The sequence below is a fragment of the Aethalodelphis obliquidens genome, unplaced genomic scaffold, assembly GCF_003676395.1.
Source record: "Aethalodelphis obliquidens isolate GAN/ISIS:26980383/991018 unplaced genomic scaffold, ASM367639v1 scaffold46, whole genome shotgun sequence".
NCBI lineage: Eukaryota > Metazoa > Chordata > Mammalia > Artiodactyla > Delphinidae > Aethalodelphis > Aethalodelphis obliquidens.
Window position 1 is genome coordinate 3727042 of NW_020837990.1, and position 26849 is coordinate 3753890.

The 26849-nt window shown below is 49.5% G+C and overlaps 1 protein-coding gene across 1 annotated transcript in view; it reads right to left on the reverse strand.

Moving 5' to 3' along the window:
* The window catches only part of GRIK4 (glutamate ionotropic receptor kainate type subunit 4), a 350201-nt gene that overhangs the window by 14671 nt on the left and 308681 nt on the right, over positions 1–26849 (reverse strand). The window contains exons 13-17 of the mRNA XM_027081840.1: positions 17735–17844; positions 14258–14431; positions 10472–10637; positions 8884–9109; positions 4770–4898 (exon numbers count right to left, since the gene is read on the reverse strand). Of these exons, the coding sequence (XP_026937641.1) occupies positions 4770–4898; positions 8884–9109; positions 10472–10637; positions 14258–14431; positions 17735–17844 (805 nt within the window). The remainder of the gene's footprint in view (positions 1–4769; positions 4899–8883; positions 9110–10471; positions 10638–14257; positions 14432–17734; positions 17845–26849) is intronic.

Consider the following 26849-nt stretch of genomic DNA (forward strand, 5'->3'; position numbering starts at 1 on the left):
CTGGGTCCCCATGTGCCATCTCTCACGCACCCACTCCACCATGGCGTGGCACGTATTTATGGGGCATGCCAAACTCCAGAAGTAAGCAAAAATCTCTTTACCTCTTGGTATCCCCAACGAATCTAGGAGTTCTCTCTGGCACTCTCCCCCTCCCAGCAGGGCACAAGGCTCCTTCTCAGGGACCTGCCACATTCTAACATATCCTTTCCTGGTCTGCATCTTTTTATCTGGTTCGCAGACTGGGTGGCCTGGCTCTTTGAACTTCTAGTGTTAGCTTTATGCAAAGCTTCCTTCAGGTACTGGCCTTCTGTATTCCGAAATAGTGATACTTTTTTAGCAAATCAAAAACCGTGACTTCTAAGAACATTGTCTCTGCTGAGTTGGAACAACTTCTTTTGGAACTTAAAGCCAATAACTGGACTCCGTTCTTCCCGAGGCAATGACTGTGCCCTGGGACCATGAATGCCACCGACAGCTCAGAATTCCATCCACAGCACCTGCTTTCCTGAGGCCACATCTCACTCCAGAACCTTTGAGGTCTTCCACCAATGTCTCCAACTCGGTCCACTGTGCTGTTAGTGTGCCAAGGCATATGCAAAGCTCTGGGGTGTGTACAGGGCATCTTCCTGGGACACTGATTTTACTTAGAGTCTAGGAGTGAAAAGCATTTTTCTATTACATACACATGCCCCTATTACACTGTCAGATGCAAAATTCACATGTGTTTTTAGGACAAAACAGAAGAGGAAATTCCAAACATGCTGGGCTGCTTTAGACTCTGTTCCCAGATCCCCAAACATGCATACTCAGGGTCCTCTGCTATTAATTCTTTCGCTGGGAAAGTTTGGGACATACTGGTTTGCTGTCCACATGCCTTGACCTTGTTTTCAATGCCCTCTTAACTCCAACCTCATCCTACTTATCCAAACCAATTTCTGAGTGTGACAACTCTGTTCCACAACCTTCCTAAAGCTGTGACTCCTAATGAATGCATCATGGCCCAATGTCTCTGTAAACCTTCCCTGACTATTGTGAAGAATTAATCACTTTGTTCTCTGGGCTTCACAACACTTTCTGTCCAGCTCTATGAAAGCATTCCTACAGGGCAACCATTATAGTGATAATCTGTGCCTCTCTTTAAACCTCTTGAGGGCAGGGCCATGTCTCATTGTTTTTCATACTCTCAGAGCCCAGCACAGTGCCTGATACACAGTGGTCTACATGGGGTGTCAGGGCTCCTGTTTGAGGGGAAAAAAGACTTAAAAAGTAGGACCAGTCTGGACGTTCTTGAGATGATTGCCCATTCATTCATTACTTGTTCATCCTTTCATCAAATACGGATGAAATGTCAGATGATATGCTGGTCACTGGGATAGAAAAATAAATAAGACACAGACCCTGCACCTGAGATTTTCATAGTCCATGGGGGACAACTATCACCAGACAAACCAATGCCCTGAGTGTTCATCTTAGAAAAGCTATGTAGCCTTGAGGAACATGGAGTGGACGGGCGCACTCGTGGCTGTGGGTACTATTCAGACCTCAATTTCTTCTTTAGGCCTAGATTTTAGAATAAAATCGGTTCTCATTTCCTTTGCGCCAGCGCTTTGCTGAGCCTTTAACATGGTTTATCTAGTTCAATCTTCACAATAGCCCGGGGAGGCGGCATTATTATTTCTAGTTCTATTCTCCAGAGGAGGAAACGGAGGCTTAAAGATGCTTCCCAGTGTATCTAACAAGGCCATTTATGGAGTGGAGTCCATTTGACCCAGTGCCTGTGACCTGGAACCCTGTCTACACTGCCTCAGGGGAGAGAACCAACCTAGCGGCTGTCAGCAGAACAAATAGGTGGGCAGGAGGGAAATATGTGAGCCCCATTCTTAGAGTGGGGCGTGGGGGAGCCCACTGGACTTCGGGTGAAATCTCTAATGGGAGAGAGAGACAATCTAAATTGAGGTCCCTGAGTGAAAACTGTAAGGTCCCAGCTCCTGTGTCGTCTTCCCCATCCTTGTCAATCTGCTGCCCTCCAACTGTTTCTCTATAGATTAGCGGTGAAAATAAACACAAAGAAATAAGGGCACAAAGGGGAAGGGCCTGTGGCTGGGCTTAGGAGTCAAGGATGAGAGGGGAAACTGGACAGTTGGGATCAACTCAGTAGTGAGTCTCGAGGGGAAACAGGCTCAAAGAGATCAAATAGGGTCAGGTTTATAAAAGAAAGGAAAGCCAGGAGATCCACAACTAGTGGTAAGGAAAAGAGGCGGGAGGCCCGGAGCAGACAGAGCTGGCAGCGGGGGGCCGGTGGGGGGCCGGTGGGTTCCCTGCACCCCTCTGAGCCCTTGCTCTTGCCCACCCCCTGTTTCGCACCGGCCTCCCGCATCTACAGCATCCCTGCATCCCCGCATATGTTCAGTCAGCTGTTCAGAGGCAGGAACAACCCAAAGGAGTAGAGAGCTGTGAGCGTGAAGGTTACTCGCGAAAGCATCATAGCACAGTTTCATTTGCCACCTTAGCGTGGCCCAGGAGGACAGTAATTGGTGGCTTTTGACAGCTACCAGTCAGTGGCTTTAATCACACATCCCACAGAGCCCCTACTATGTGCCAGGCTCTGTAGGGAGGCCAGGGACACAGAAGCGGGTGAGACGGGTCCACATCTAAGGTGCCATCACCCGGGCAGAGGAAACCAAGAGTTGTAACGTAGTGTGTTGAGGGCTCCGTCCAAAATCACGGAAGGCACCCGACCCACTGTGGGGAGGGGCAGCTGGAGGGCGACCAGGGGCTTCTAGGGCAACAGAAACCTGGACATTTCTCCTGTTTCACTCTGGGTCCCAGGTCCACCTCTCTGTTTCTATTGGGTTCGTTCAGGTTTTTCCGTAAGATGTTATGGAACAACCCAAACGAACTTTTCGGCCAACCCTAAATTTTAAATTACTCCAGATCAAAAGCTACTACTGTTTCCCTCCAACTCCTTGGTAAGATGGCGCTCCTTCCCGCCACTCTGAAGTTCATTGTTCCCACAGAAAAACACGGACATATATTATCTTACCAACAATCTCGCTTTACTTTGACTTTTCGGGCCCAGTCAGATTCAGACTGCTTTCAATCCATGAGTCTTTTTCTGGGGAGGGGGCAGTGGAGGCACATCCTGCCATCCACACCTTCCCGGTTTCGAACCGTCTAGGCAGCCCAGATCTCCCCACGGGAATCCTTCTTCTCACACCCACACCACCTGCGGTCCCCACTCACAGCCCTGCCCGCTGCACCGATTTCTGCCTCTGCATCCTCCCTCAAGGTGCTTCTTGCCTGCAATGTCCCGCTCCCCGTTTCCTTTCCTATACTGGCCCTGGGCATCTTCAACATCTAGTGCATTCTTTCAAATCCACGAAAGTTTTCTGATACTTTTCTCTGTACCTCCCCCATTTCTTTTTTTCTCTGAACAAACAGTCAGTCTCCTCCACCTTTGACCTTTGGGGAGTGGACAGCCAAGAATGGTGTGGCCTCCCACCGTTCCTGCAAAGGAAGGGGCAGCATTTCCTCCAAACGACAAAGGGCTTGTCCCTGTAGGTTCACATTCCTGAGCCCTCTCCTCAAAGGATCAAGAGGCACAGGGAGACCCTTAGAAACACAAAGTCATTCCCTTACTGTCTCATCCCGGATAATCACTCACGCTGAGCAGAGAGGGAAGCAGTAGCATCATTCATTTCACTCCCCAGCTGCCTCCCCAGGGCCGAGTGTGCATAGGTAAATTTGCTGCATATTTTAGCAAGGCTGCAGTAGATTACTGGGGTGACCATATGATTTATTGCGCAAGCCAGGACACTTTGAAAATGAAAGGGCATTCTAAAAATAACTAACAGGCATTCACGGATCTACAACAGATGTACCCCGAGACTATCCTGGATATGTTCCCCCTATAGAAAATGCTGGGTGTTCAGGGACCCTCGACACTCTTTAACTACACGTCAGTCAGGGACTGCTTTCTATCCAGCCGTATTTATCATTCATTCAATAAAATATCCATGTGCCAGGCCCTGTGGACAGCCCTGTAAGGAAGACAAACCCTGCCCTCATGGAACTTACATTCTAGTCAAAAAGGCAGAAAGTAAACAAATGAATAGAAACTATACTATCAGGTAGTGATAAGCTCTGAAAAGCAGAGCCCAAGGGAAGGGGAGAGATGTGTGGCGTGGGGAGGGAAGGCCTCTCTGAGGGACCTTCTGAGGGAACAGTGTGCAGACCCCGAGGTGGGAGGGGGCTGGGAGGCTTGGGGAACAGGAAGAAAAGGGGGAAACAGATCAGGAAGGGCCGGGAGGCCATAGAAAGCTCATTTGATTCTGAGTAAGACGGGAAGCCATTGGAAGGTTTGCGCAGGCCAAGGCTGCGACCTTACGTGCGTCTTACAAAGAATCACCCTGGCTTCTGGTGGAGAGAACGGTGCAGAGGCGCCAGCATGGGAAAAGGAGCCCAGGCTGTTGTAATCGTATGACTGTGGGGTGCTGGTGGCCTGGGCCATGGGAAGAGGTGGTGCTGGCGCAGAAGTGGCTGGACTCGGGCAGCATGGCAGGGGTGGCATCTCTAGGACTCGGGAGCGGGCGGGAGCGGATGCCACACAGTAAGCCCAAGACCCTGGGACGGGGATGAGCCCAGCCAGTCCCAGCCCGGCCTTCAGCTCCTTCCGAGGCTTGTTCTCAACCTGGCGTTACTTGGAATTTGGACGCCACACGAGCAGCTCTGGTCCTCCAGGCAGGAGGGGAGGCCCTGGACACCCTTACCTTTGGCTCTGTGGTCTTCCTCCTTGGGGCACTTGCCCCCTTCCCACCACTTGCGCTTCAGAATTTCCAGACGGTTGTTCTCCTGCAACTGGAGAATGGCCAGATCAAACTCGTCCCGGAAGACGGAGCCTGTGGGTCACAGGAGAGCCCAGAACACAGGACATGAGCGCCCCCGTCTGCATCTCTCTGCTCCCTCCCCGGCAAACCTCCCTGCCACCCTGCCCACATAACATAGGAGGGGAGGGACAGGGGTCCCCCCGCAGGAGCACAGCTCTCTACTGGCTCAGACTGAGGACTCTCCGCGCCATGCAGGGCACCAGGCGTTTCCACTTTCCTTCTCTCCACGCTGACTGGCACGCCCAGTCCACGGCCAAGACCCCAGCATGGGTCAAGTGACAGCCTTCCGGGCAGCTGTGCTGCCCACCTCCCCACCCAGGCGCCAGCACTTTCTACCTGGGTGAACCCACTTCCCCACCAACACGCGGGAAGCTGGTTGCAAAGCTCCCGGTCCGCCTGCCCCTGGGAGGCCGAGGAGGGAAATCTTCGTGACACAAACCTCGCAATCAGTTGCCTATTTTCTACTTTATTGAAATTAGTTTCTCTGCCATTTGTAACTCTCACTACATTACACCCGACAACTGTTTACCCGGAGCGGCCACCAATGAGAAAAGGGCCACCCGGAGCGAGGTGGAAGCTTCCTCTCTTCCATCTGTGTGGAGAATCGGTCTGGGGCACCCCCTTTCCCGCACAGCTGCCTGCTGGGTGCCCCAGAACCCCTGGCCCCGTCCACTACTCCGTTTACATCGCTCCTCTCTCCCTCCTCAGACAGAAGGCTCTGTTGAGTGCAATTCTTTTAAAATTTTTCGTATGGGGTATGGTCAAGGAGCTTTGGTTCTGGAATGTAGGTTTAATCACAAAAACAGGCTTAAATGAAACCGTGGAAAGCTCGATGCCCCAGCACAGGCTAAGGCCTGAAATTATTAAGAAAAATCATTAAGAAAAAGCTGCTAGGAGGCTGGAAATGAACTAAGCTGTTCAGTTTTCTTGTCCAAGCTCTGTAAAGGCCTGATGTGGACAGACGCCCCAGGGAAAAGGGCTTTGTTTCAGGATACAGGCAAAAGCTGGAACAAATAGATTCCTGCTCTCAAACTTTCATGCACACAGGAATCCCCCCGGGATCTTGTCGACCTGCAGACTCTAGTTCAGTGGGTCTGGGGGTGGGGGCTGAGATTTTGCATTTCTCACAAGTTCCAAGGCGATGCCCTGCCGCTGGGCCATGGGCTGCACTTTGACAGGTAAGGAACTAGATCAGCTCCCAGATCTCTTAGCACTCTAACAGCCCATGACTCCATAGATAGAACCTTCCCTGCTACAGATGCAACTACCCTTGGGCATTCAAACCCCAGGCCTGCAGCGCTGAACGTGATCTGGGTGAATGCCAACAGCACCTCATATATTATATAGCAGGTGCTTAACACACATTTGAAGTGAATGGCTACTGGACCTAACAGATGGTGTTAGGTGGTGAGACTAATGACTATTCCAGGTTTAGAGACAAGTATCCAGCCAACAAGGCATTTCAAGCAGTTTTCGAGGCATCTTCAACCCAATCTCAATAGCACACCAAGGGCCCCATGAAAGGATTATTCTGCTTACTCCATGTTTGCCCACTTAGCTCCTAAACTAGCCGACTAATTTTCCATCTCATTCCTTGTTCTGTTTCTCGTCATCTTCCTGGGTCTAACCACACTGCTTATTCCATAGTTACACCCTTACTTTCCACTTAAGAAGGACACACATGCTCATCTTTCCTGGACCTAAATTCTGTCCCATCAATCGACTATGCAATGCTCTCCCCAGCCTGATCTAAGAACCTGGGCTAACCCATAGCTCACCTTCCCCATCTATCCTGTCCTGTCGAGCTGGTGGACCCGTTTGGCAACACGGTCTGAGAGGTGAAATGCTGGATTTGGAGATAGGCCCCCTAGGCTCAAGCACAGCTTTTCTCTCCACTTATTCTGTGACCTTGGACAAGTAACTTATCAGCTCTGAATCTCAGTTCTCTCCTCTAGAATGGGAAGAACCACATCTCCCCTGCAGGTGGGATAAGACTAAGATAACACATATGGAAACAGCATCACCTCAGACACAGAACCAATGCATTTGCCTCCCCTTTTCCTTGGTTACTGATGAGAATTTCTAGAGTCAGTCTGCTTTATGCCAACTCTACAGGTTTGTGCCCTGAAAACTTTTGAAGCACTTGACAGTTCAGTTAAATTGATTAAATTGCTAGAGTATTTCCAGGTGCACCTTAGGTTCATTTTGTGCTTCCCTCCACCATCTTGAAACACAACGTCAACCAGTAAATGTCTCAAAGGGGCCCATAATCTGTATTATTAATGAAATCAATGAAATATGATGCTAAGGGGAGGGTATGCAGGTGCCCTGAGTGAGGCTTCCGGTTTACAGAACTACTAGGGTCAGAAATGACAGAGTTCAAGCGTGAACCATATTATTGCCTATATTCATGGGCTTGGTTTCTGATCAGTCTTGAAGAAGTCATCTGCTTTTATCAAATAACAGAGGGAACATTGGAAAATGTGGGGAGGGCACTAATGTTCCCCCGAACAGGCTAAGCGTGATGAAACACTGTGGTGAGGCCAGATTATTCAGTTTAACCTTTGTAACAACCCTCTGAGGTACATATTAGAAACCTGAATTTAAAAATGCAATCATTGAGACTCTGAGAGGTTAACTAACCTATCCAAGGCCCCACAGCCAGGAAGCAGGGTGCATTCCCAGATCTGCCTGACTCCATCCCATGCCCTTCACATGACACAGGTATAAGGGAGGCCTATAATTTATAGAGCTCTGAGTTAGGTACCGATCAAGAGAAGGGGTGTGACACTACTATATATACAATAGATAACCAACAAGGACCTACTGTCTAGCACAGGGGACTATACTCAATATTTTGTAATAACCTGTAAGGGAAAAGAATCTGAAAAAGAATAGATATATACCTGAAACACTTTCCTGAAACTAACTTACACCTGAAACTAACACAACATTGTAAATCAACTACACTTTGAAAAATCAAAAGGGAGAGAAGTGGTGTGTAACATACCAACAAAGGTGCACATCCTGTGCACCAATTTCCCCACATGAGATGATTTCCTCCATTCCTGCTTCTTCCCCGGCTGCTTGGTTGCAGGACAACCTTGCATGAGGGCAGACTTGGAAAAGGACAGCCCTATACAATGTGGCTCTCCACGGTGTGTGTGGGAAGGGTACATGTCTGAAACACTGGGGGACACTTCCAGACCTCCTCCACAGTCACAAAGTCACACACGTGCTCCCCCTCACCTTCTGATAGAGGAACCATCAGCAGGGGAAGGCCTAAAGCAGGGATATTCATTACAAGGCACAGCTGGGATACCCTTCTGGAAGCCAAGCATCTCTACCTTCCTATAACAAACCGACGGCACGGTCAGCAAGGGGAATGCCAGAGCCCCACTCTCAGCTACCTGCTCTGACCCAGAGCAGATGGACCAGTGAGATCCACAGATGATGTGAAAGCCATCTCCTCCGATCACATCAGTCCCCTTTCACAGTAAACCTGTCACCAGGGACACTAATAGCAAAATTAATTCACTTGAGTCCTACCATCTCTTCCATCTCCTTTCCACTGCTAGTAGAGATGTCGGACATCAGAGAAATGGCCAAAGGGCAGGACTCGATGCTTTCACTGCCCAGGGCCTGGGTTCAATCCCTGGTTGGGGAACTCAGATCTCACAAGCTAGCTGTGTGGTGTGGCAAAAAAAAAAAAAAAAAAAAGAATACACCAAGGGCATCCATGTGCCCTTTAATAATTAATCTATTAATAACTAATCAATTAGCCCTTCCATAATTAAGGACTGGGTACTAATCCCTGATGACTTGGAAGGATGTGGATTGGCTTTTTTTAAAAACCTTAAGAATGCCCATCTCAAGTCACTGTGAACCTGGTTCTAGAAACAGGGGCTGTTGACTTCAAGGCTGCATTCGACGGTTTGAGCTACCCTGAGCCTGCCTGGGTGGAGCTACCCGAAGAGGCTGTTCCTCTCCTGCATACCGACTGGCATGCCAATCCCATAGCCCTTGGTGTCCAGCAGGCCCCCAATCTGAGTGAGGTTGCAGTTGCGCTGCCGATAGTACTCATTCATGGTGGATTCCAGAAGGAAGGCGTAGTTGGAATTCAACACCCTGGCGATCCCCTCCTCCGTGCTCTTCACGAACACACTGGGCTGCTTGGAGTACATGTAATTCCACATGCGCTGGTAGGTCTGATAGCGGGAATTCTGGGGAAAGAACGCAAGGAAGCAGGTTGAGGAAAGAGAAAGGAGATGGTGGCCTGGAAAGGGAGGGCATCCAAGTGGCCCCTAAAATTCTGGCCCTTCTGCTCCCCAGTCCCCTCCTTATACTCAAGAACCTGTTCCCTTTCATCTCACAACGTCACTGCTGAATGGCAGGAGGAGAGCGTTGTGCCTCTGATACCTTTTACAAAGATAAAGAAGGAACAGGGTCTGAAGGTGTGTAAACTCTGCCTACTGCTTCGATCATTGGTTCTGCTTCATCCACCCATCTTCCATGGCCAACCTCCATGTTCTGACCAAAGTGAGAATGGAAATTCTGGCTGTGTCCTCTACTGTCCTTCAGCGCAGAGGCAGCAAACTCAGGTTCATTCTGGACTTTTAAGAGACGTCATCTGAAGGAGCAGTGCCGGCTCTTCTCTATCAACCCTAAACTAATCCGTCAATCACATATCCAATGTTGGCTTCTAGTTTACAAATAATAACAAGACTGAGAGAATTCTGGGGGTCTAGCCAAACCCTGTGTCTGCATGATGTCTTCACTGGTCCCTGTGCCAGTACCCCGGAGACTTGTATGGGAAACAGAAAACTGAAGGCCTTGGACTCGTTTAGTGTGATAATGAACTTCTTGGGTCACAGGTTGGATAGACACTCACTGACTCCAGGGGAATCTGCTTCCCTGGAGAGCCTGAAGCGAATGCAAACTACTCCTAGGTCTGGCTCGGCTCTGCCTGCCTTGGTAGCCTGCCAGCTGACACACCATGGTGGCAGGGCCGGCTCCTGAGCCTTGCAAGGGAACCTCGGAGAAGCCAAAAGGGTCCTGATCTGAGATCTATCTAGTCTGGGATCAATGAAACCAGCTGGGCTTAATCTAAATTTCCTTACATGTTAAGTCATTTGTGCATTACTCCAATCTTGCTTTGTCTAAGCACTACTTATAAAATGTAGCCTACTTAAAAAATTTAAATGCCTACGTTAGCCTCATCTTGTGCAGAAATAGAAATAAAAGTACAGGTTAGAGTCACTGCATATTTTTTTCTAACACTCATTACAATAAATATGAAACCACTGCAATTAAAAAATAGTTCTACCACTAAAATCGTCTCAAGGAGCACTAACCGTTCATGTATAACACTTTGGGACAAGGCTGATATTAACCCAAGTGCTTTGGGGACCTGGTTCCATGGGTATTTGGGGGAGCAGGGGAAAAATGAGCCCCAGGAGAACCTCCAAACGAGGTGTTCAAAAGGGATGATGGGATGAGGCAAGATGTTTTTATCTCCAGTGGACAAACATCTCCACTTTATCCTGCCCGATTCCTGACGTTGGTGAGCAACCATGTGGGTTTACTTGGAAGAAGGTCATGCTGGAGCCTCCGTGAATCGTGCCATACTCGATGGCGGTCTGGTCCGCCAGGTCGTCCACTGACTCGATGGGCACATCCATGCGCTGCACGGTCAGGAAGGCTGCCAGGTTGGCCGTGTAGGATGAGATGATGATCAGCGTGAATGCCCACCTAGGTAGGAAAAGACCGAGACGTCATCATTGCCGGGGCAGCCCAGGAGTCTTAAACCCCATCCCCAGTCCTGCTGCGACACGGGAGAGACCAGGTGGCCCTCTTCTGAGGGGCCTAGTGGGGGAAGAGAGAGGAGGCAGGGCATTTGATGTCAACAGAAACGAACGGCTTGGGAGGGTGGCCTAGAAGAAGACAGTGGTTTTCTTTCTCTTATTTCCTAGAGGAGGTGATTACTGGGTTTCTACTCAGAAGAAGTGTGTCCATGAACATGAGACAGCTTGAGAGATGGTGAGTAATGAGCTAGTGAATGAGCTAAGGGTGCCAGCCCTGGAGGCTCTGTTCAGAGCTAGACCTGGGACGCCTCCCGCAGCCCCGTCATGATGCAGCCGACATTCAGAGCAGCATCGCCATGGACTGAGCACCTACTGTGAGCCACACCCACTATCTCCTGTACTCCCTACAACTCAGGGAGGTGAAAATCTTATCCTGATTTTACAGAAGAGAAAACCGAGGCTCAGAGAAGCAAAGTCACGTGGCCAAGTGCCTGAGAAATTTGTATTCTAGAACCGGTTCTACAAATTGTAACAGCAGAAACTCTTCAAGATGAACTGGTGAAAAGCACCTTCGGACTGCTGAGAAGTTGGAATTAGAAAATGCTTTTAGGGCTTCCCTGGTGGCGCAGTGGTTGGGAGTCCGCCTGCCGATGCGGGGGACACGGGTTCGTGCCCCGCTCCGGGAGGATCCCACATGCCGCGGAGTGGCTGGGCCCGTGAGCCATGGCCACTGGGCCTGCGCGTCCGGAGCCTGTGCTCCGCGGCGGGAGGGGCCGCAACAGTGAGAGGCCCACGTACCGGAAAAAAAAAATGCTTTTACAATGGTCGTGCTATTTCAGAATGGAAGGTTGTTTTATTGGGCAGATCGGACTTATTTAAAATTAGAATAGTTTTGCAACTCAGGCAGCATACATGCTAAAGTCATTAAAACCAATTTGCTCACTTAAGTAGGTTAAACAAGACTTCTACCATCTGGTCAGCAGTGTGGATCTGCTTCCTGATCCATTTGTTTATAGGGGTTCAAAGATATATGTAAGCACAACTGAGGCTGGATAATCGCCAAATTCTGAACCAGTGGAGTCTGAATTAATGAGGCTTCACTCAGTATGAAGACATTGCCAACCAAGGCACAGTGTTTGCCAGGGGCTGCAGCAGCCGGCAGCTTCCAGGTGGATTTCCAAGAGCAGGAAGTCCCATTGTCCCCTGTGCCATGTGTCCAAGAATTCCTTCAGGCTGCCTCCCAGGAGTGAAGGAACAGGGGCATCCCTCAACTTGATGGGCGCATCCACACGCGCCAGATCACCAGTAAGGGATCTGGTTTTAGTTCTGGCTTTGTCCCGTTCCACCTGTGAGACCTTGGGGAAAAGCCACACACTTCCTCTGAGCTCGTTTGCTTGTCTAATAAACGGGGGATACTAATGTCTGGTCCACCTGTCTTTGGAGTGTTGTGAGATCAGGTGAGATAATATGTCATTAGTGACTAATAATCTGTAAAGGATGAGATGAGTGTGAGATACAGAGACATGTAGAGATGCAATGAAAATCATTTGTCCACCTTTCCTACTTGTGACCTGTAAGGGCCAGGAGTCCCTCCATCTGCAAAACCTGTTCTCCTTGCTCCTGCCTGGGCTCTTACACTCTCTTGGAAGTTGTTTCTCATGAGCTCCCCCCAGAGGAGGCTGGGGTGGTGGTGGTGAGTGGTCCCCAGGTGGAGGCGTGCATTCGGAAGCTGCTCTGCCACGTTGTTGTGGGTTAGTGAGCCCTGGGTGTGGACATGACCTCAGAGCTGGCTGGGGAGCTTCCCCCAGCCCCATGGCTACACTCTGGCATCCGTTCCGCCCTGGGCAGCCATGTGGCTGCTTTTGCCACTGGTCACAAAGGACGGGTCAGAGAGAGTAAGTAGCTCATTGCAAGCCCGTCACCTTTGCTGACAAAGCAAATCATGCCCACTCTCCCTCCAGAGGGGCCAGTGGAGACTTGCTCCTGGGTGAAAGGGGCATTATCACTGTGAAGCTGGCATTCTCGGCAACGGGGCATTTTCCGTTGCTTGCTCTGGGTGAGGGTGCCACGGTAGGCCACGATGGCCCTGTTTTCTGACCTCCCACTCCCCAGGGAGCCAACCTAACTGAGGCCCTGATTTTATAACCAAGAATTCCAAGAGGCAGAGGGGCGCACCAACACCCCTGGGTCGGGCTGGGAAGGGCGGAGCCTCCCTTCCACAGATGCTCTGGCGCAGCGTAACTGAGCCACCTGGGGCCAGCTCTTTAAAGCACTGCTGAGCCAGTGGGCTGAGCCAACAGCCTGCAGGACAGGTGGTTCCCCTCAGCACCGGGGCAGACTTTCGCTGGAGGAGGGAATTCCTCGGGGTGGGAGCTGACAGGTGAAGGCAGCAGGCAATGGAGCCCTGCGTGCAGCACATGGGAACAAGCACCTCTGGAAGGGAAAGCCCAAGCAGAAAGGGATCAGAATCTGCCGCTGACTTCTCATCTATGGGTTTCTGCCCAGATTTCCTGGATTTTGAGGGAGCTCTGTGGCTGTGCCTGACAAGACCATCCTTTCTGCCAGGGAACGTGAGACCCAGCTCTCCACAGTGATCCGCTCAGTGACTCCTGGGCACAACCTGATAATGGGTGAACACCTTGCCCCAAGGGTTTAAATCCTACTGTATCAGTCCCAGCTGTGCTTCCACCTGCCCATCAGCCCCAGTCCAGTGGCTCCTAGGTAACTGTCCAGATACCACACTGTCCCCAGCACCCATGCCCCTTTCCTTTTCCTCTGGCTTACACGGGCTGAGAAGGAGAGGAGCGAATGAAGGTTGTAAGTCCTATAAGCTGTGACACCAAACCTGACAGTGGGTTTTTAAGTGAGGATGGGAAACTTGCCTTTCAACACTACATCGGTATTTCATTTCCCCCCATAGTGGCCTAATAGCAATGATTTATGTAGCACTTCCAAATTTTCAGAGAACTTTCCCACACATCAAATCATTCCACCATGTTCCTTTTGCCCTGCCAAGAGGAGAAGGGAGCTCCAGGAAGAGGCTGGCTGACTGTCCGTGTAGACCACGATGGCAACTTGCTCCCTGAGGTCCTGTCCAACTCCGAGCTACTAACAGCTTGCGTTTTCCCACACCTGCTAAGGTGGATGGGTCTGGCGGGCCCCCAGAGCCAGGTGCAGAGGGGCAAAGCTCCAGAAAGCTGCTGGAGGGGGCGTGGGCTTGGATTTCTCCTGCAGGGACTTCCTGCTACATGCTTACATTTGCATAAATCTGCATATGTGTTCACAGGCCCTGCCTCTCAACCTCTGGTCGTTTTCAGGTCAGGAAGTTATAACTGCTTTGCTGTGGGCCGTCAAGGCATTTTCTCACTCGGTCTCCTTTCCTGCCTTAGCTCCCCTCTGCATCTAGACCTCCAAGGCAGAGAACAGAGAAGGAGAAAAGATGGCACAAAGCGCACCCAGCCACTGCCCCCAAACCCTCTGTGCTGGCAGAGGCTGTCCTAGGGCAGAGCTGAGGTTCCTGCCTACCGGAAGCTGGATCAGGGCTCATCGGAGGACCCAGGATCTTACCAGACGCCACTGACGCAGCGGGTGGATAAGGCGCGAGGCGCGATGGTGGAGCCCTGCTGCATGAAGCCCCCGACCGGGAACCAGAGGCTGTTGCCGAGGGAGTACTGATTCACCAGGAGGTTGCACCGGCCCTGGGCACACGGGTGGGGTGTGTACCACTCGTAGGGCGTCAACCTGTGAAAGAAAGGGACACATACCAGTGCTGCGGAGGATGGGCGTGAAGGAAGGGGTGCTGAGGGTGTGAGGGCGCTCCCCTGCCTGGCCTCGCCCCGAGACCTTGGTAGCTGGCCTGTGGCCTTGGCTAAGCCCCTCCCCTCTAAGGGACTTGGGTGTTCCCCCTGAAAAATGAGAAAGTTGGACTATGTTGGCAGTTTGGGAACTGTTTTTCTTTAATCAAAGAAACATCTTAGTTTTTTCAAAATAAATCAAGTCACAGAATAGACGGCTGGGAATTGCTTGTTCTGCCTCCTTCAGTTCCCCAAAGTGACCAGAGAGAGACCCTACAGCCCCACGGAGCCATGGCTTGAAAGCCGTCGGCCTAGAGTAGTAATTCTCAAACTTTAACTGACATCAGAATCACCAAGAGGGCTTGGGAGAGCACAGATGGCGGCAAAAGCGTCTGATTTGGCGCATTGGGTTGAGGCCTAGAACCTGCAAGTGCCTAGCTGATGTGGATGCACTGGTCCAGGGACCACACTTTGTGAACCACTGGCCCAGATGGTCCCTCAGGCTCAGGCCCTGGTTCTCAACCCTGTCTGTGTTTCAGACTCACCTGGGAGCTTTTTTTTTTTTTTTTTTGCGGTACGCGGGCCTCTCACTGTTGTGGCCTCTCCCGTTGCGGAGCACAGGCTCTGGACGCACAGGCACAGAGGCCATGGCTCACAGGCCCAGCCGCTCTGCAGCATGTGGGGTCTTCCCGGACCGGGGCACGAACCCGTGTCCCCTGCATCGGCAGGCGGACTCAACCACTGCGCCACCAGGGAAGCTCTGGGAACTTCTGAAATAATGCCAATACCTGGATTCCACACCCAGAGGTTCTGATTTAATTTGTCCAGGTAAGGCCTGGATATCAGCATTTTTAGGGCTCCCCAGCTGAGCATGATGGGCACACGGGGTTGAGAAGGGTGGCGCTCCCCCCCGCTGTCGCTCGCAGCCTCACGCTGGCCTCTCTCTCCCAGCGGTACCTCTAATGCCCTTTCTTCCTGCCCACCAGACACATGCTCTCCCTCTTCCGCCCCAGCCTGTCTCCCACACAAAGCCTTCCAGCTCTGATGTGAGAGACGCGTCTGGGCGTGTGCTGAGCAGAGCAGGGCAGGTCTGCCTCTTCACAGGGCGTTACCATCATCCCCGGCCTTCCCTTCAGCCTAGTGCGCATGTGCCGTGCTGCAGGGCTGGCCCACATTCCCATTGCTGCCGCCTGTTCCCGAATACGAGGCCAATGTGCCGTCACTGGCCCCTGCCCCAAGATGTGCCCCTTCTCTTCGTGGCCTGCGGGGCTGGCTTGTGCCCGTGGTGCCTCACCTCGGTGGTTCCCAAGCCTACGGGCCATTGGAAGTGAGCTCCAAAAATACAGATTTCCAGGCCCCATCCCTAGAGATTTGGAGACGATCAGACATAGAAATTCAAGTTTTTTAAAGCTCCCTGTGTGACTGTGGTATCAGCTGGCTTGGGAACGGCTGCCTTAGAGCAGTGGTTTTCAAATATCTTTTCACCTCTAAAATCTTACCCGGAAGTACAATATATAAGAGAAAAGTGGAGCTGGTCTGAATGAAGACGGGCTGAGGTCCCAGAGCTCTGGCTGTCCAGCCTCTTCACATCGCCCCTCCACGTCTCTGTAAACTTCCAGGAGCCTCCACGCTCGGGGAACCCTGTCTGAAAGCCACTACCTTGGGCCAGATTACCCTACGCTCAGATATTATGTATATAGGATATTATAGATATATGTATATATAGGATGTATGATCAGACCTTTTGTACAGTTTCTTCTTGGTTAATCTTTTTGTTAATTCTGGATCCTAGGGGGCAGTGTGTGCATGTGTGTGTGTGTTTGTGTGTGTGTGTGTTTGTGTGTATGTGTAGGGCAGAGAAGAGGGGCTGTTTAAGCCCCCAGGGCTGATTGAAAAGCTTCAGGCTGTGGCAGGCGTGGTGAAGCAGCCGTGTGTGTGTGTGTGTGTGTGTGTGTGTGTGTGTGTGTGTGTGTCTGGTAACCAAGCCCTAAGACCATTTGCAGGCCTCCGAGGTCACCTGAGAGCCATGGCTTACTACACACAGGGGCTCAATCAAAGGGAGCAAGAGCGAACTGCAGGGCAGCGGAGACAGGACTCAGGCAGACAGTTTCGTTTGAGCAGCCGCAGGCAGTGCGGCCAAGTACAGAGGGGAAGCCTCGCCAGTCGACACGGACGACAGATACTTGACAGTGGCAATGCCTACAGGCCCGGGGTGGGGGGCGGTGGCGCCCGAGTGCCAAAGCATCAGCAGCCTTTGAAGACGACCAGGTTGTAAGCAAGGCCTTTCCCTGTTTGGTTGGATCTCATGGGCCAGGGAGAACTTCCTGAACTTGGCTTTGATCTCCACTGGAAGAGGCTCAGACTGAGTGATTCAATGCCTCTCGGGCAGGCTGGGAATCGGGGATCTGAGTGAACGACCCTGAGCCACAAGAGCTTGTTCTGCTTCTGGAGGGTCAGCTGGCTCTCCTGAAGCCCAGGCTGGTCCAACTGAGCCTCAGAGAGAAACAACCCTCTCTGTGCCTCTTGCTGGGATGCTCCTCGGCTTCTTCTGTAGGCCCAGGGACAGTCTCTGGTTTCCGGGGGCGGGGGCGGGGGCGCTGCTTCTCTCCCCAACCCCTGATCTGGACCATGTGTCTCAACTCAGCACTGCTTGCCAATGCTTCTCTCTGTCCTGCCCCCCCCGCTGCCAGCCGCCCTCCACAGTCCCCATTCAACAAGGCAGCTGTGCTTTCACAGACAGACTCGGGCTGGGGAAGGGCCAGGCCCTCTGCAGAGGAGGCCTCCAGTCCCCCACTCCAGATTTGCAGGCTCTGCTTCTTGTCATTCAGCACTTTGTAGCAGATCCTGGCAAGGACGGATGCCCAGGCTGCCAAAGGCTCGGAACTTAATCGGAGTGATCTTCCTGCCACCTTCCTCCCCTCCTCTCTCTCCCAAAGCTCCTACACAGGCAGGCGGGCTGGAGACTGGGGAACGAGAGGGGCAAGAGGCAGGGGCGCAGAAGCAAATGCGGACAAGCTCGCCTGTCTTCTCTGCGCATAGTAGGGGATGTGGGCAAAGACGGATGGATGGGCAGTGCCAGGTCCACAGCTGGGCAGAGTGGTTCAGGTCCTGAGTCCCTCTCCCGTCCCTCTGGTTTGGCACCAAGGGCTTCTCAACCCACCGTTCTGCGGCTCCCCACCCCCTCCCATGCAGTTCCCAGAGGTGGACACGAGGTGGCGGTGTGAGGACAGGGAAGGGGAGAGGAGAGTACCGAGCCACTAGGAAGAGGACACAGCTGACGGCCAGATAGGCTAGAAGCATGAAGAGCCAGACGCCAGGAGAAAAAGGGTCCAGGAAGGAGAAATAGCCGGGTCTGCGGCCCTGGAAATGGAAATAAAAACAAGATTCACCGTCTACATTCAGTCAGCACAACCCTTGGGAAGGGCAGGGCAGGGCAGAGGGGATGGTGACCTGGGTCTGGCCCCAGATTGCATTGCCTCGGGTTATGGGTGATAGGTTTAAATGACACAGGGCTGAAGGTGTAGAGGGGGCTGCTCTGAAACACTTACCCAGCCCTGATCTCAGAAGATGAAACAAAAGAACAGCCGGGGGCCCTCGTTACTTCCTAGGATGAAGGAGGCTCTGTGCTGGGCAAGCAGAACAGCCCTCAGTGCCCCTTATGTGCTGTCCCCACATCCTCCAGGGGCAGTGTGTTTGGGCTCTGAAGCACCTTTGAACTGTTGATGTCTGCGGTGGTGGATGGAACGCCAGCCCCCCACTCAGACACTCAGCCTCTTTCTCGTGAGGATGCTAATAGGACAGGCATCCTTGGTTTATTTGTTTGCAGTGTGATCTCATGCACAGTGAGACCTTCTCAAACCGGTGCTGTGAGGCCCAGATTCTTATTTTTATTGTATTAGGGAAGAAATCAAAGCCCAGGGCACTCGAGAGATGTGTCCAAGGTTATAGGGCTAATCAGTGGAAGAGCTGGGACTCAAATGCACGCTTCCTGACACAAAGCCCAGGGCTTGTACCATGATGCTGTGGGGAAAATGTTTGTCCCCAGCACAGGGACATGCTTGACTAGAGTCATGGGAGCCAAAGGATGGAGCCAGGAACAGAGAGCTGAGGACCAAGCTCCAGGGCATTTTCTGTAGGAAAGTGAGATAGAATGAGAAGGAGTTCCAGAACCTGGTCCCAGTCTTCAGCTGTGTGGTCTCCGGCAAGTGCACACCCCCCTTCGGCCTCCGGTGGAGCTGGACTAGATCAAAGGTGACACCCTGGTGACCTGCAGCCCACAGACAACTTGTTTGTTTACCAGCAGTGCTTTACCCATTTTGATTAATTGCCAACATTAAATGATTGGGAGATTTCACATAAAAATCCAGATTTCTGGCTTAAAAAATGGGCGATCTGGCAACACTGGGCCTAATTCTCAACCAGCTGGAGCTGAGTGGCGGCTGCGCAGTCAAGACAGGGCCCCTCTCTGCAGCTCCCCACGGCTGCCTTGGTCTTGCATCAGGCTTACTTCTTCCATTTACTATGAAACCGCTGGACTAGATGCTCCCTAAAGACCATTCTAAATTGAAAATGATATGATTTTATGATTCCAGGAATCTAGGAAGTCCATGGATAGGGCAGAAAATCAGTATTAAGCTCAGGGGTTCTACAAACATGTAAACTTTCGAGCTCAAGTATATATGAGTCACGGCACAGCCTACTGTCACTAACAAGGTATATGTCACTTTTACACTGGGGTCCCCAGAAACACAAAGGGCAGCTGCCTATGCCAGTACTGATCTCAACCAGCTTTCTGGGCTTTCGTTATCCAAGGACAGCCAGACCGTGGAGCCCATGCTGAGAAACTCTAGGTAACAATAGCTGTCCCAGTGCAGCATCTAAGGAGCGGGGGAGACAACGCTGCATGGTCCCCTTGTATTCGAACGGCTCCAGTCGTGGGTGATTTTCGACTTCTCTTCTGGTGGGCTTTCCATCCCTTCCCAGAAAGCCAGTAGGCAAATTCCCAAAGCACTTGGGAGTACAGTTTTTGCACTCCCATTTGGGGACACAGTCCGGAGGGTACAGAGTGAAGAAGTCAAAGCTTATCCTCTGCCAGTGGGGCACCTGTTCTTGGGCCCTTCATCAGTGTGACAGTGACCCCTTGGGTGGTCTGTCTGAAACTGGTTTTCTCTCCCAATAAGGCTGAGACCAGGGAACTGCCCTTTGATACCAATTGCAAGTACTCTGCCTCATGTGCATTCATGCTTGAGCTGCACAGAACACTCAGGCGATTGACTGGGAAAATAAAACAACTTGAGGGACAAAGCCCAGTAAGCAAGGGAACAGGAGAGAAATGGGGAGTGGGCCCTTTAAGTATGTCTGGTCCTATCACTATGTAAATTCTCTAACAGGAAGAAGGACTCAAGAGCAGCAGAATGAGAGTCCCGAGTTAGTCATTCTTGTGTCCATCACGGGCTAACCATGTTTTTGTCTTCATCCTAAGAGCCAGTGGCAGACAAAGGAAGACACAGAGTGAGTCCAGAAGGGGGAAGAAGGCCCTCATGATGCATATACAACTTCTGCAGCAGAAATCACTAGCATGGGCCACTCCTGGGGTCCTTCTATCCCCCAGAGCTTCTCTGGGCAAACGGACATGAATTCTACGCCTGTCGCTCATGACTATTTCACTCTGTGTCTCCCAGTTGAGAGATATCCAAGAGAAAAAAATCTTTCATTGTAGCTTTCTGAATCTGAAACCCCATTAGATGCTCAATGTCAGAAATCTATACCTGATTATATCACAACAAGTGAAATTGAGGAAAATGACAGCACTATTTAAAGCTGCCATATTTGGTTATGGGTGATAAGAAATGATGCACAGCCATGGGAAAAATTCCTGGAGACTCAAGTTATAAAACATAGAACATCACACAAACAAGGATCAAGACATAAACAGAGCTCCATTGGAAACATATCAGTCACGTTGGCAAGGCAACATCTGATTCCACTTGTGATTGACTGACGCCAACCAGAAGAGCAAGGAATGGGCAGTCATTTGAGATTTGGGTCTGAGCTCGCACAGCCTAGGCTTGGGCTGAGCCCAAGCTGTTTTTCTGATGCCAAAGAGAAGTATGTTACTTGTAAGGCTCTGACCGCCTACCTTTTTTTTTTTTTTTCTATGCAGATGCTTTTGATTGCTTCCTTCCCCAAAGACATCTGAGTACTGGTGCTTGGGGCAAATCAGGTGTCACATGCCACAGGCATTTCTTCCTAGTAATAGATTTTCCTTAACCCAAAGGATATATGACGGTGATGCTCTTCTTCTGAAGAACTCAAAATGCTTCACTACGTTCTCTTGATTTCAGTACCCAGTTCTCCATATTGACAGATGGAAGAACTGCGACCCACGGAGATTAAGCGCCTTGCTCAAATCACTGGTGATGGCTTCAATTTCTCTGGTGCTCATTCGCCAACTGTGCCATAGGGATGCCATGCTCTCCTTCTTTCAAATGGCAGCTGTACCACGTCTCCCTCTCCTTTTTATCTTTGAATTTGCTCCAATAAACTCCTTCATTAATCCCATGCCTTCTTCCCAATACCAACAGAATCCCAACCTACTCAATCTCACCCCCTTAAAGTACTCTAAACATCATTTATTTATACCCATCATCATTTATGATGACTCTGTTGCATTTATAGGCATTTGTATTGATTTATACGTGTCTCTGTTGACTACAGGTTGGGCTGGTTCCTTCTGGCGAATACAACCACTTTGAAGGTAGATAACTGGTTATATATAGTCTATGCCCCAAATGTCTATGACAGATCAAGTCCTGCAGATGGGGTGGAAAATGAGACGGCACCAAAATGAAAACTGGTTCCTTGACTTGTGTACTGTCCACCTCAGAGACAATGATGCTTCAGACTGACCACACCAGAGCCAGCATCACTGATGCCATCTGATGGTGAAAGAGACTGGGCTGGTCACCCAATGATCACAACCCCTGCATGGTGAGGCCCTTTGAATGTTAGCAGTGGAGCTGTCCATGGAGCTATGAAGTGGTACTAATCTCCCCTTGCCTGTTGAAAATTCCTCTTATCCATAAAGAAAATCTGTGAACTCACTGATACTTCCTTCTCTATGTACTGGAAGAAATGACATTATAGTAAGGAAGTAATTGCTTTCCCAGAGTCTGGAGCCAAATGCATAAGCACACCGGAGCCAGGTAATGCAGGGCAGGTAGTGAATTAAAACACAGACTCTGGAGTCAGCCTGTCCAGGATTGAATCCTGGCTGTGCCACGTACAATTATGTGTCCCTGCGCAAGTTACTTCACCTCTCTGGGTCTCCATTTCCTCTTTTGTAACATGGGGGTAGTAATAAAACCTACCTCATGGGTTGTTTTAACACACCGTAAGTGCTATAGAAGTGTTTGCTCCCCCTCTCTCAATGGTAGCCACGAGTGAAGGGGGTGTAGGGAGATGGTATATGACAAAAGAGGGAACTTCCTTTTATATTGATTCTCCGTCAGTGGACAAGAAATACCATTTTCTGTCCTATAGGAGCACATGCTAAAGATGCTTGGAGGGAGAATGCCGTCTGGCCACAGTTGCTTTCCATAGCTCCTAGAGTTTCCATGGGTAATAATATATAAATCATGAGGGTTCCCCCAGGGCTCTCCAGGGAAGCGACTAGGGTAATACCAGGCTCTCTTCTGGAAGGCTGGCCCTTAGAAGCTGGTGATTGCAATCTTTGGAACTCAGTTCCACCTCAGCCTTCCCCAAAAAGTCAAGACAGAGTGGCTCAGACGTGCAGCAGGTTCTCCTGTGTCTATGTAAGGGCTGTGCACCCTCATCCCCATTTCCTACACACAAACCAGTGATAGCAACTCTCTTCCTTCCCTGAATCCGCTCCTTCTCCAGCACAGCCAATGACAAAGGCCCATCCTGTCCCCCATGTGGTTTTGCCAGGCTTTAGAACTAAATGGCTATTCATAGAGAGGTTTCTTTCCACTCCTACTTGTCATCAATGGCCAATAAAATACTCTTTAGGGCTAAAGGAAGTGCCAGGAGCCCATGGATAACCCTCCTCAGTGTGTCTGCAGAGGATTGTCTCGATGATACATTGGTTTAGAGCGCACTTCTCACGTCCGACTCCAAGAGTAAAAAAGAGGCAAGCAATTAATTCCTCTTCACTTAAAACACCCAGATGGGTTTGTTGCCTATATAACCCAGATGCTGGCATATCTATTTTCACTTTGCTGATTGGAAATCTGGCAGGAGAAGACCTAAGTTCTAAACCTGGCCCTGACCTTGCCTTGCTGAGTGATCCTAGGTGAGCCGCTCAGCTTCTCTGGTGCTGTTTTCTTCTTCCAGAAAGTGGGACACCACAATCAACGTGAAGGGGGCGATGTGAGAACTACTAAAGTAATGTTGATAAAATCCTTGAACTTCTTGAGACAGGAGAACTCAATAAATAACCAATATTAACATGATTATACATTCAGGGAACCATATTTCCATTATATGGGCTATCATGTTACTTAGCTTTAAGGAACAGAACTTTATTCATTTTCTGTTTTCTTATAATAGAGTATTAAGCAGTATTAGAAATGATTCACTGGTTTACCTAGCTTTGTTCTCCATTTTCCTAGACAGTCTTTCTGAGATGAAACAGACCTTCTTGAAAAACAACTGATACATCCAGCAAAAACGCCAGGCATTCATTTAATGTTGACATTTATTTCTTGCTCACTTTTTAATCACTGTCCGCTTTGTTTTTTCCTTTTCTTTCCGTATTTTGTTTTTTTTCTCTTCTTTGCTTTTGTTTAGAGATAAGACTCTAGCCAAGAGTTAAGAAGAGAAAAAGCACAGAGTGTGAAACTTTCACATTTGCTATTCAAAGGTGGAGCAGGACGTTGGACGGGAAAATGGTAAACTCACATTTTCAAGGGAGCCTTAGATGTTCCGGCTGGCTTAGGACACTATATGGGATCATAGATAGTATCCTCTGATTAGAAGGGATCTTGAAAGATCACCTAACACATGACCTTGACACAGACAAATATACCTACTGTACCATAAAGATAGATAATTGGAAATGTATGGACTTGGAGATCGAAAACCTGGGTTCCATGCCACCCCACCATTGCACTCTCTTTCCTCTTTCCACTGCACCACTAGCCACGACTGGCCTCAGAATCCTTCTGTGCAAAATGGTGAATCCTACTGCCTGCCTCGGGGGATGGCTGTACTAAACCAGAGACTGTATGTGAAAGTGCTTCATGAATAAAGAGGTGTTAGTCAACATACAAATATACTGGACATACACCCAACCTCCTTGAATATATTGACACTGAATTGTTTAAACTTGATTATCCATTTGGGGCTATATGTGCCCATGTCAAATCCCAGGTTGGTTTCTGGCACGCTCCGATGAGGCTTTGCTTCAGCAGTCAGTGTGTGCTTGAGGCATACAAACTTACTTTAATATTAATCTGAGCAAAACATCATTAGGGAAATCGCTGCTGCAGAAAAAAGACAGAGAGAAAACTACATGATACACTCTAACATCAAATGTGAATGGTTTTGTTCTTCTATGATCTTTCCTCTTCCATTCACAGATATTTGGGAGCTTACAGTATGTATCAATTCTATAGAACTCTGGACTGCAAAATGCATCAATTCGATAAAACCCTGAACTGCAAAATGCCCTTGGGGTTACACTGCTATGCTAAATACTGAACTTCTCAATAAGAAGAAGTGAGCTAATATGCCAAGGAAATCAAGAGAGTCTTGAACTTCCGATGTCCAGTCGTTTGACTCCTATCTTTGCAGTACCAGGGGACACCCCAGATTCTAAAGGCTGAATCCTACATGTATGGCCTGGAAGCTCATCTGGCCCCAGCCGGGGGTTCCCATGCCTTCTCAGGTCGGTGCTATGCTGTCTGTGGTATGTGGAGGCATCAGGGAGGGAGGGAGCAATGGGTTCAGGTGGCCGCCACGACCAGGCCTGAGCACAGGATGGGTCTGAGCTGCCCCAACATCTGCCTCCCCTCACTTTTTGTTCTCAAGGCCAATAGGGTAAAGGCCAGAAAGTAAAAAGAAATCTATTTGGGTCACTCATCCTACTGCCTGGAATACTGGGCCTCCTGGCAGAAGCCAGGCTCCTGGGGGTCAGTGCTGCTCGACCGTGAGCCACCATGGGAAGTGGTGGTCACTGCCTGCAGAATCACAAGTCCCTCCCTCCCTCCCCCTTCCTTTCTTCCCTCTGTACTTATGAAGTAAATATCACATGTTTAGGATGAGATATTTTCCATACCAAAAATCATATCATAAACATTTATGGTCTAATACCATACAATATCATTTATATGTGGAATCTAAAATGTGACACAAATGGACTTATGGACAAAACAGAAACAGACTCACAGACATAGAGAACAGACTTCTGGTTGCCAAGGGGAGGGGGGGCGGGGGAGGGTTGGATTGGGAGTTTGGGATTAGCAGATGCAAACTATTATATATAGAATCGATCAACAACAAAGTCCTATTGTATAGCACAGGGAACTATATTCAGTATCCTGTAATAAACCATAATGGAAAAGAATAGGAAAAAGAATATATAGGTACATATGCATAACGGAATCACTTTGCTGTATACCAGAAACTAACACAACATTGTAAATCAACTATACTTCAATTTTTAAAAATGTATGGTCTGGCAAAAGGGTACTTTCTCCCCAGTGTATCTCCCACTAGGATCTACTCAGGGAGAGAGAGATAAACAAAGAGTAATATAACGCAGCATATAAATGTTGTTATAGAGGTACAGGCAGAGGGCAGCAGCTCAGAGAAAGAAGCAATCAGCCCCATCTAGGGGAGTCACATTTGACAAGTGCCATTTGAGCTGGGTATTAAAGGCTAGGGAAGACCTTGTTAGACAGTTGAGGGACAAGAAGATGAGTATGAATCTAGATAAGAAGACAGGAAGAGGTTGACATGATGGGAAAAGGAGTAAGCAGTACAGGATGAAGGTGCCTGCAGCAAAGAGATGGAAGTGGAACAGGAGAGATCGGCTTTTATTCTCCATGCTAAGAAGGCTGGACTTTTTCTCGTAAGTGATGTGCAGCCAGTGAATGATTTTAAGTCGGAACCTGATATGATGACATTTGTGAAAAAAATATAAATAAATAAATAAAATAAAACAACTCTCAGGCTGCAGGATGGATTGAGGATAGATGGTAGTGGGGAGAAGTTCACATACATTTATGAAATGTAATAGCTGGGGGACGGGATAAATTGGGAATTTGGGATTAATAGATACACACTACTATATAAAAACAGATAAATAACAAGGACCTACTGTATAGCACAAGGAACTACATTCAACATCTCAACTGTATTCAATTACATATATAATTGAATCACTTCGCTGTACACCTGAAACATTATAAACCGACTATACTTCAATAAAAAGTGTAATAACTAACACTTTATTGTGCACATGTCAGGCGCTGTTATAAGTGCATTACATATCTATCCTCATTAAATGTGCATGGCAACCCATTTTTACAGATGAATAAGCTGAGACACAGGTGCCCTGCAGCCAGTGAGTGTCAGATCTGGGAATAAACCAGGCAGTCTGGCTCCAGAGTCCATGATTTTCACTCCACTGCTTCCTGGTGAATGCTTACAATAACAGTGGCCCTTTGATGGGGATACAGTAATGGATAAGAAACACCTGCCCTCAAGGAGGATACAGGCCACTGGGATGGCAGCAGTTGAGGTTAGAGATGAGGAGAGCCTGAACCAAGGCAGATTAAGCAGAGACAGAGAGTATATCTGAGGACCATTTAGGATGTGAGTGGACCAACTGACCATGTGAGGAAAGAGAAGCGATGGACAGCTCAGGTGGCTGGATAGAGATGGCGTTACCTGAGATGGGGCAGAGGAGGGGAGGGAGGAATATACCGAATGAAGTTCGTGTCACTGTTTTTGAGGTGCCTCTGAGATATCCAGGTGGGGACGCCTTAGTAATGTGTTTAAAATATGCTTCTGGAATTTAGGGGAGCAGTCAGGGTTAGATTTATAGATTTGGGAAAGGGTGAGATTATCTAGGCAGAGAATTGGGAGAGTGAGAATAGAAAAGGGCCACGGACATTTAAGAGGCAAACAGAGACAGAGAGAGAGAGAGAGAGAGAGAGAGAGAGGAAGCAACAGAAATGGTGGAAGAGGCAATAATCAGAGAGGCAGGAGGAACAGCGGGAGAAAATGGTGACTTGGATGCTAGGAACAGAGAGAGTTTTAATAAGCGAGAGGGATCTACAGTAACAAGTGCCAAAGCCAGGATCCTTAGTCAGCCTCTGAGTGGCAGGGAGTAGAGG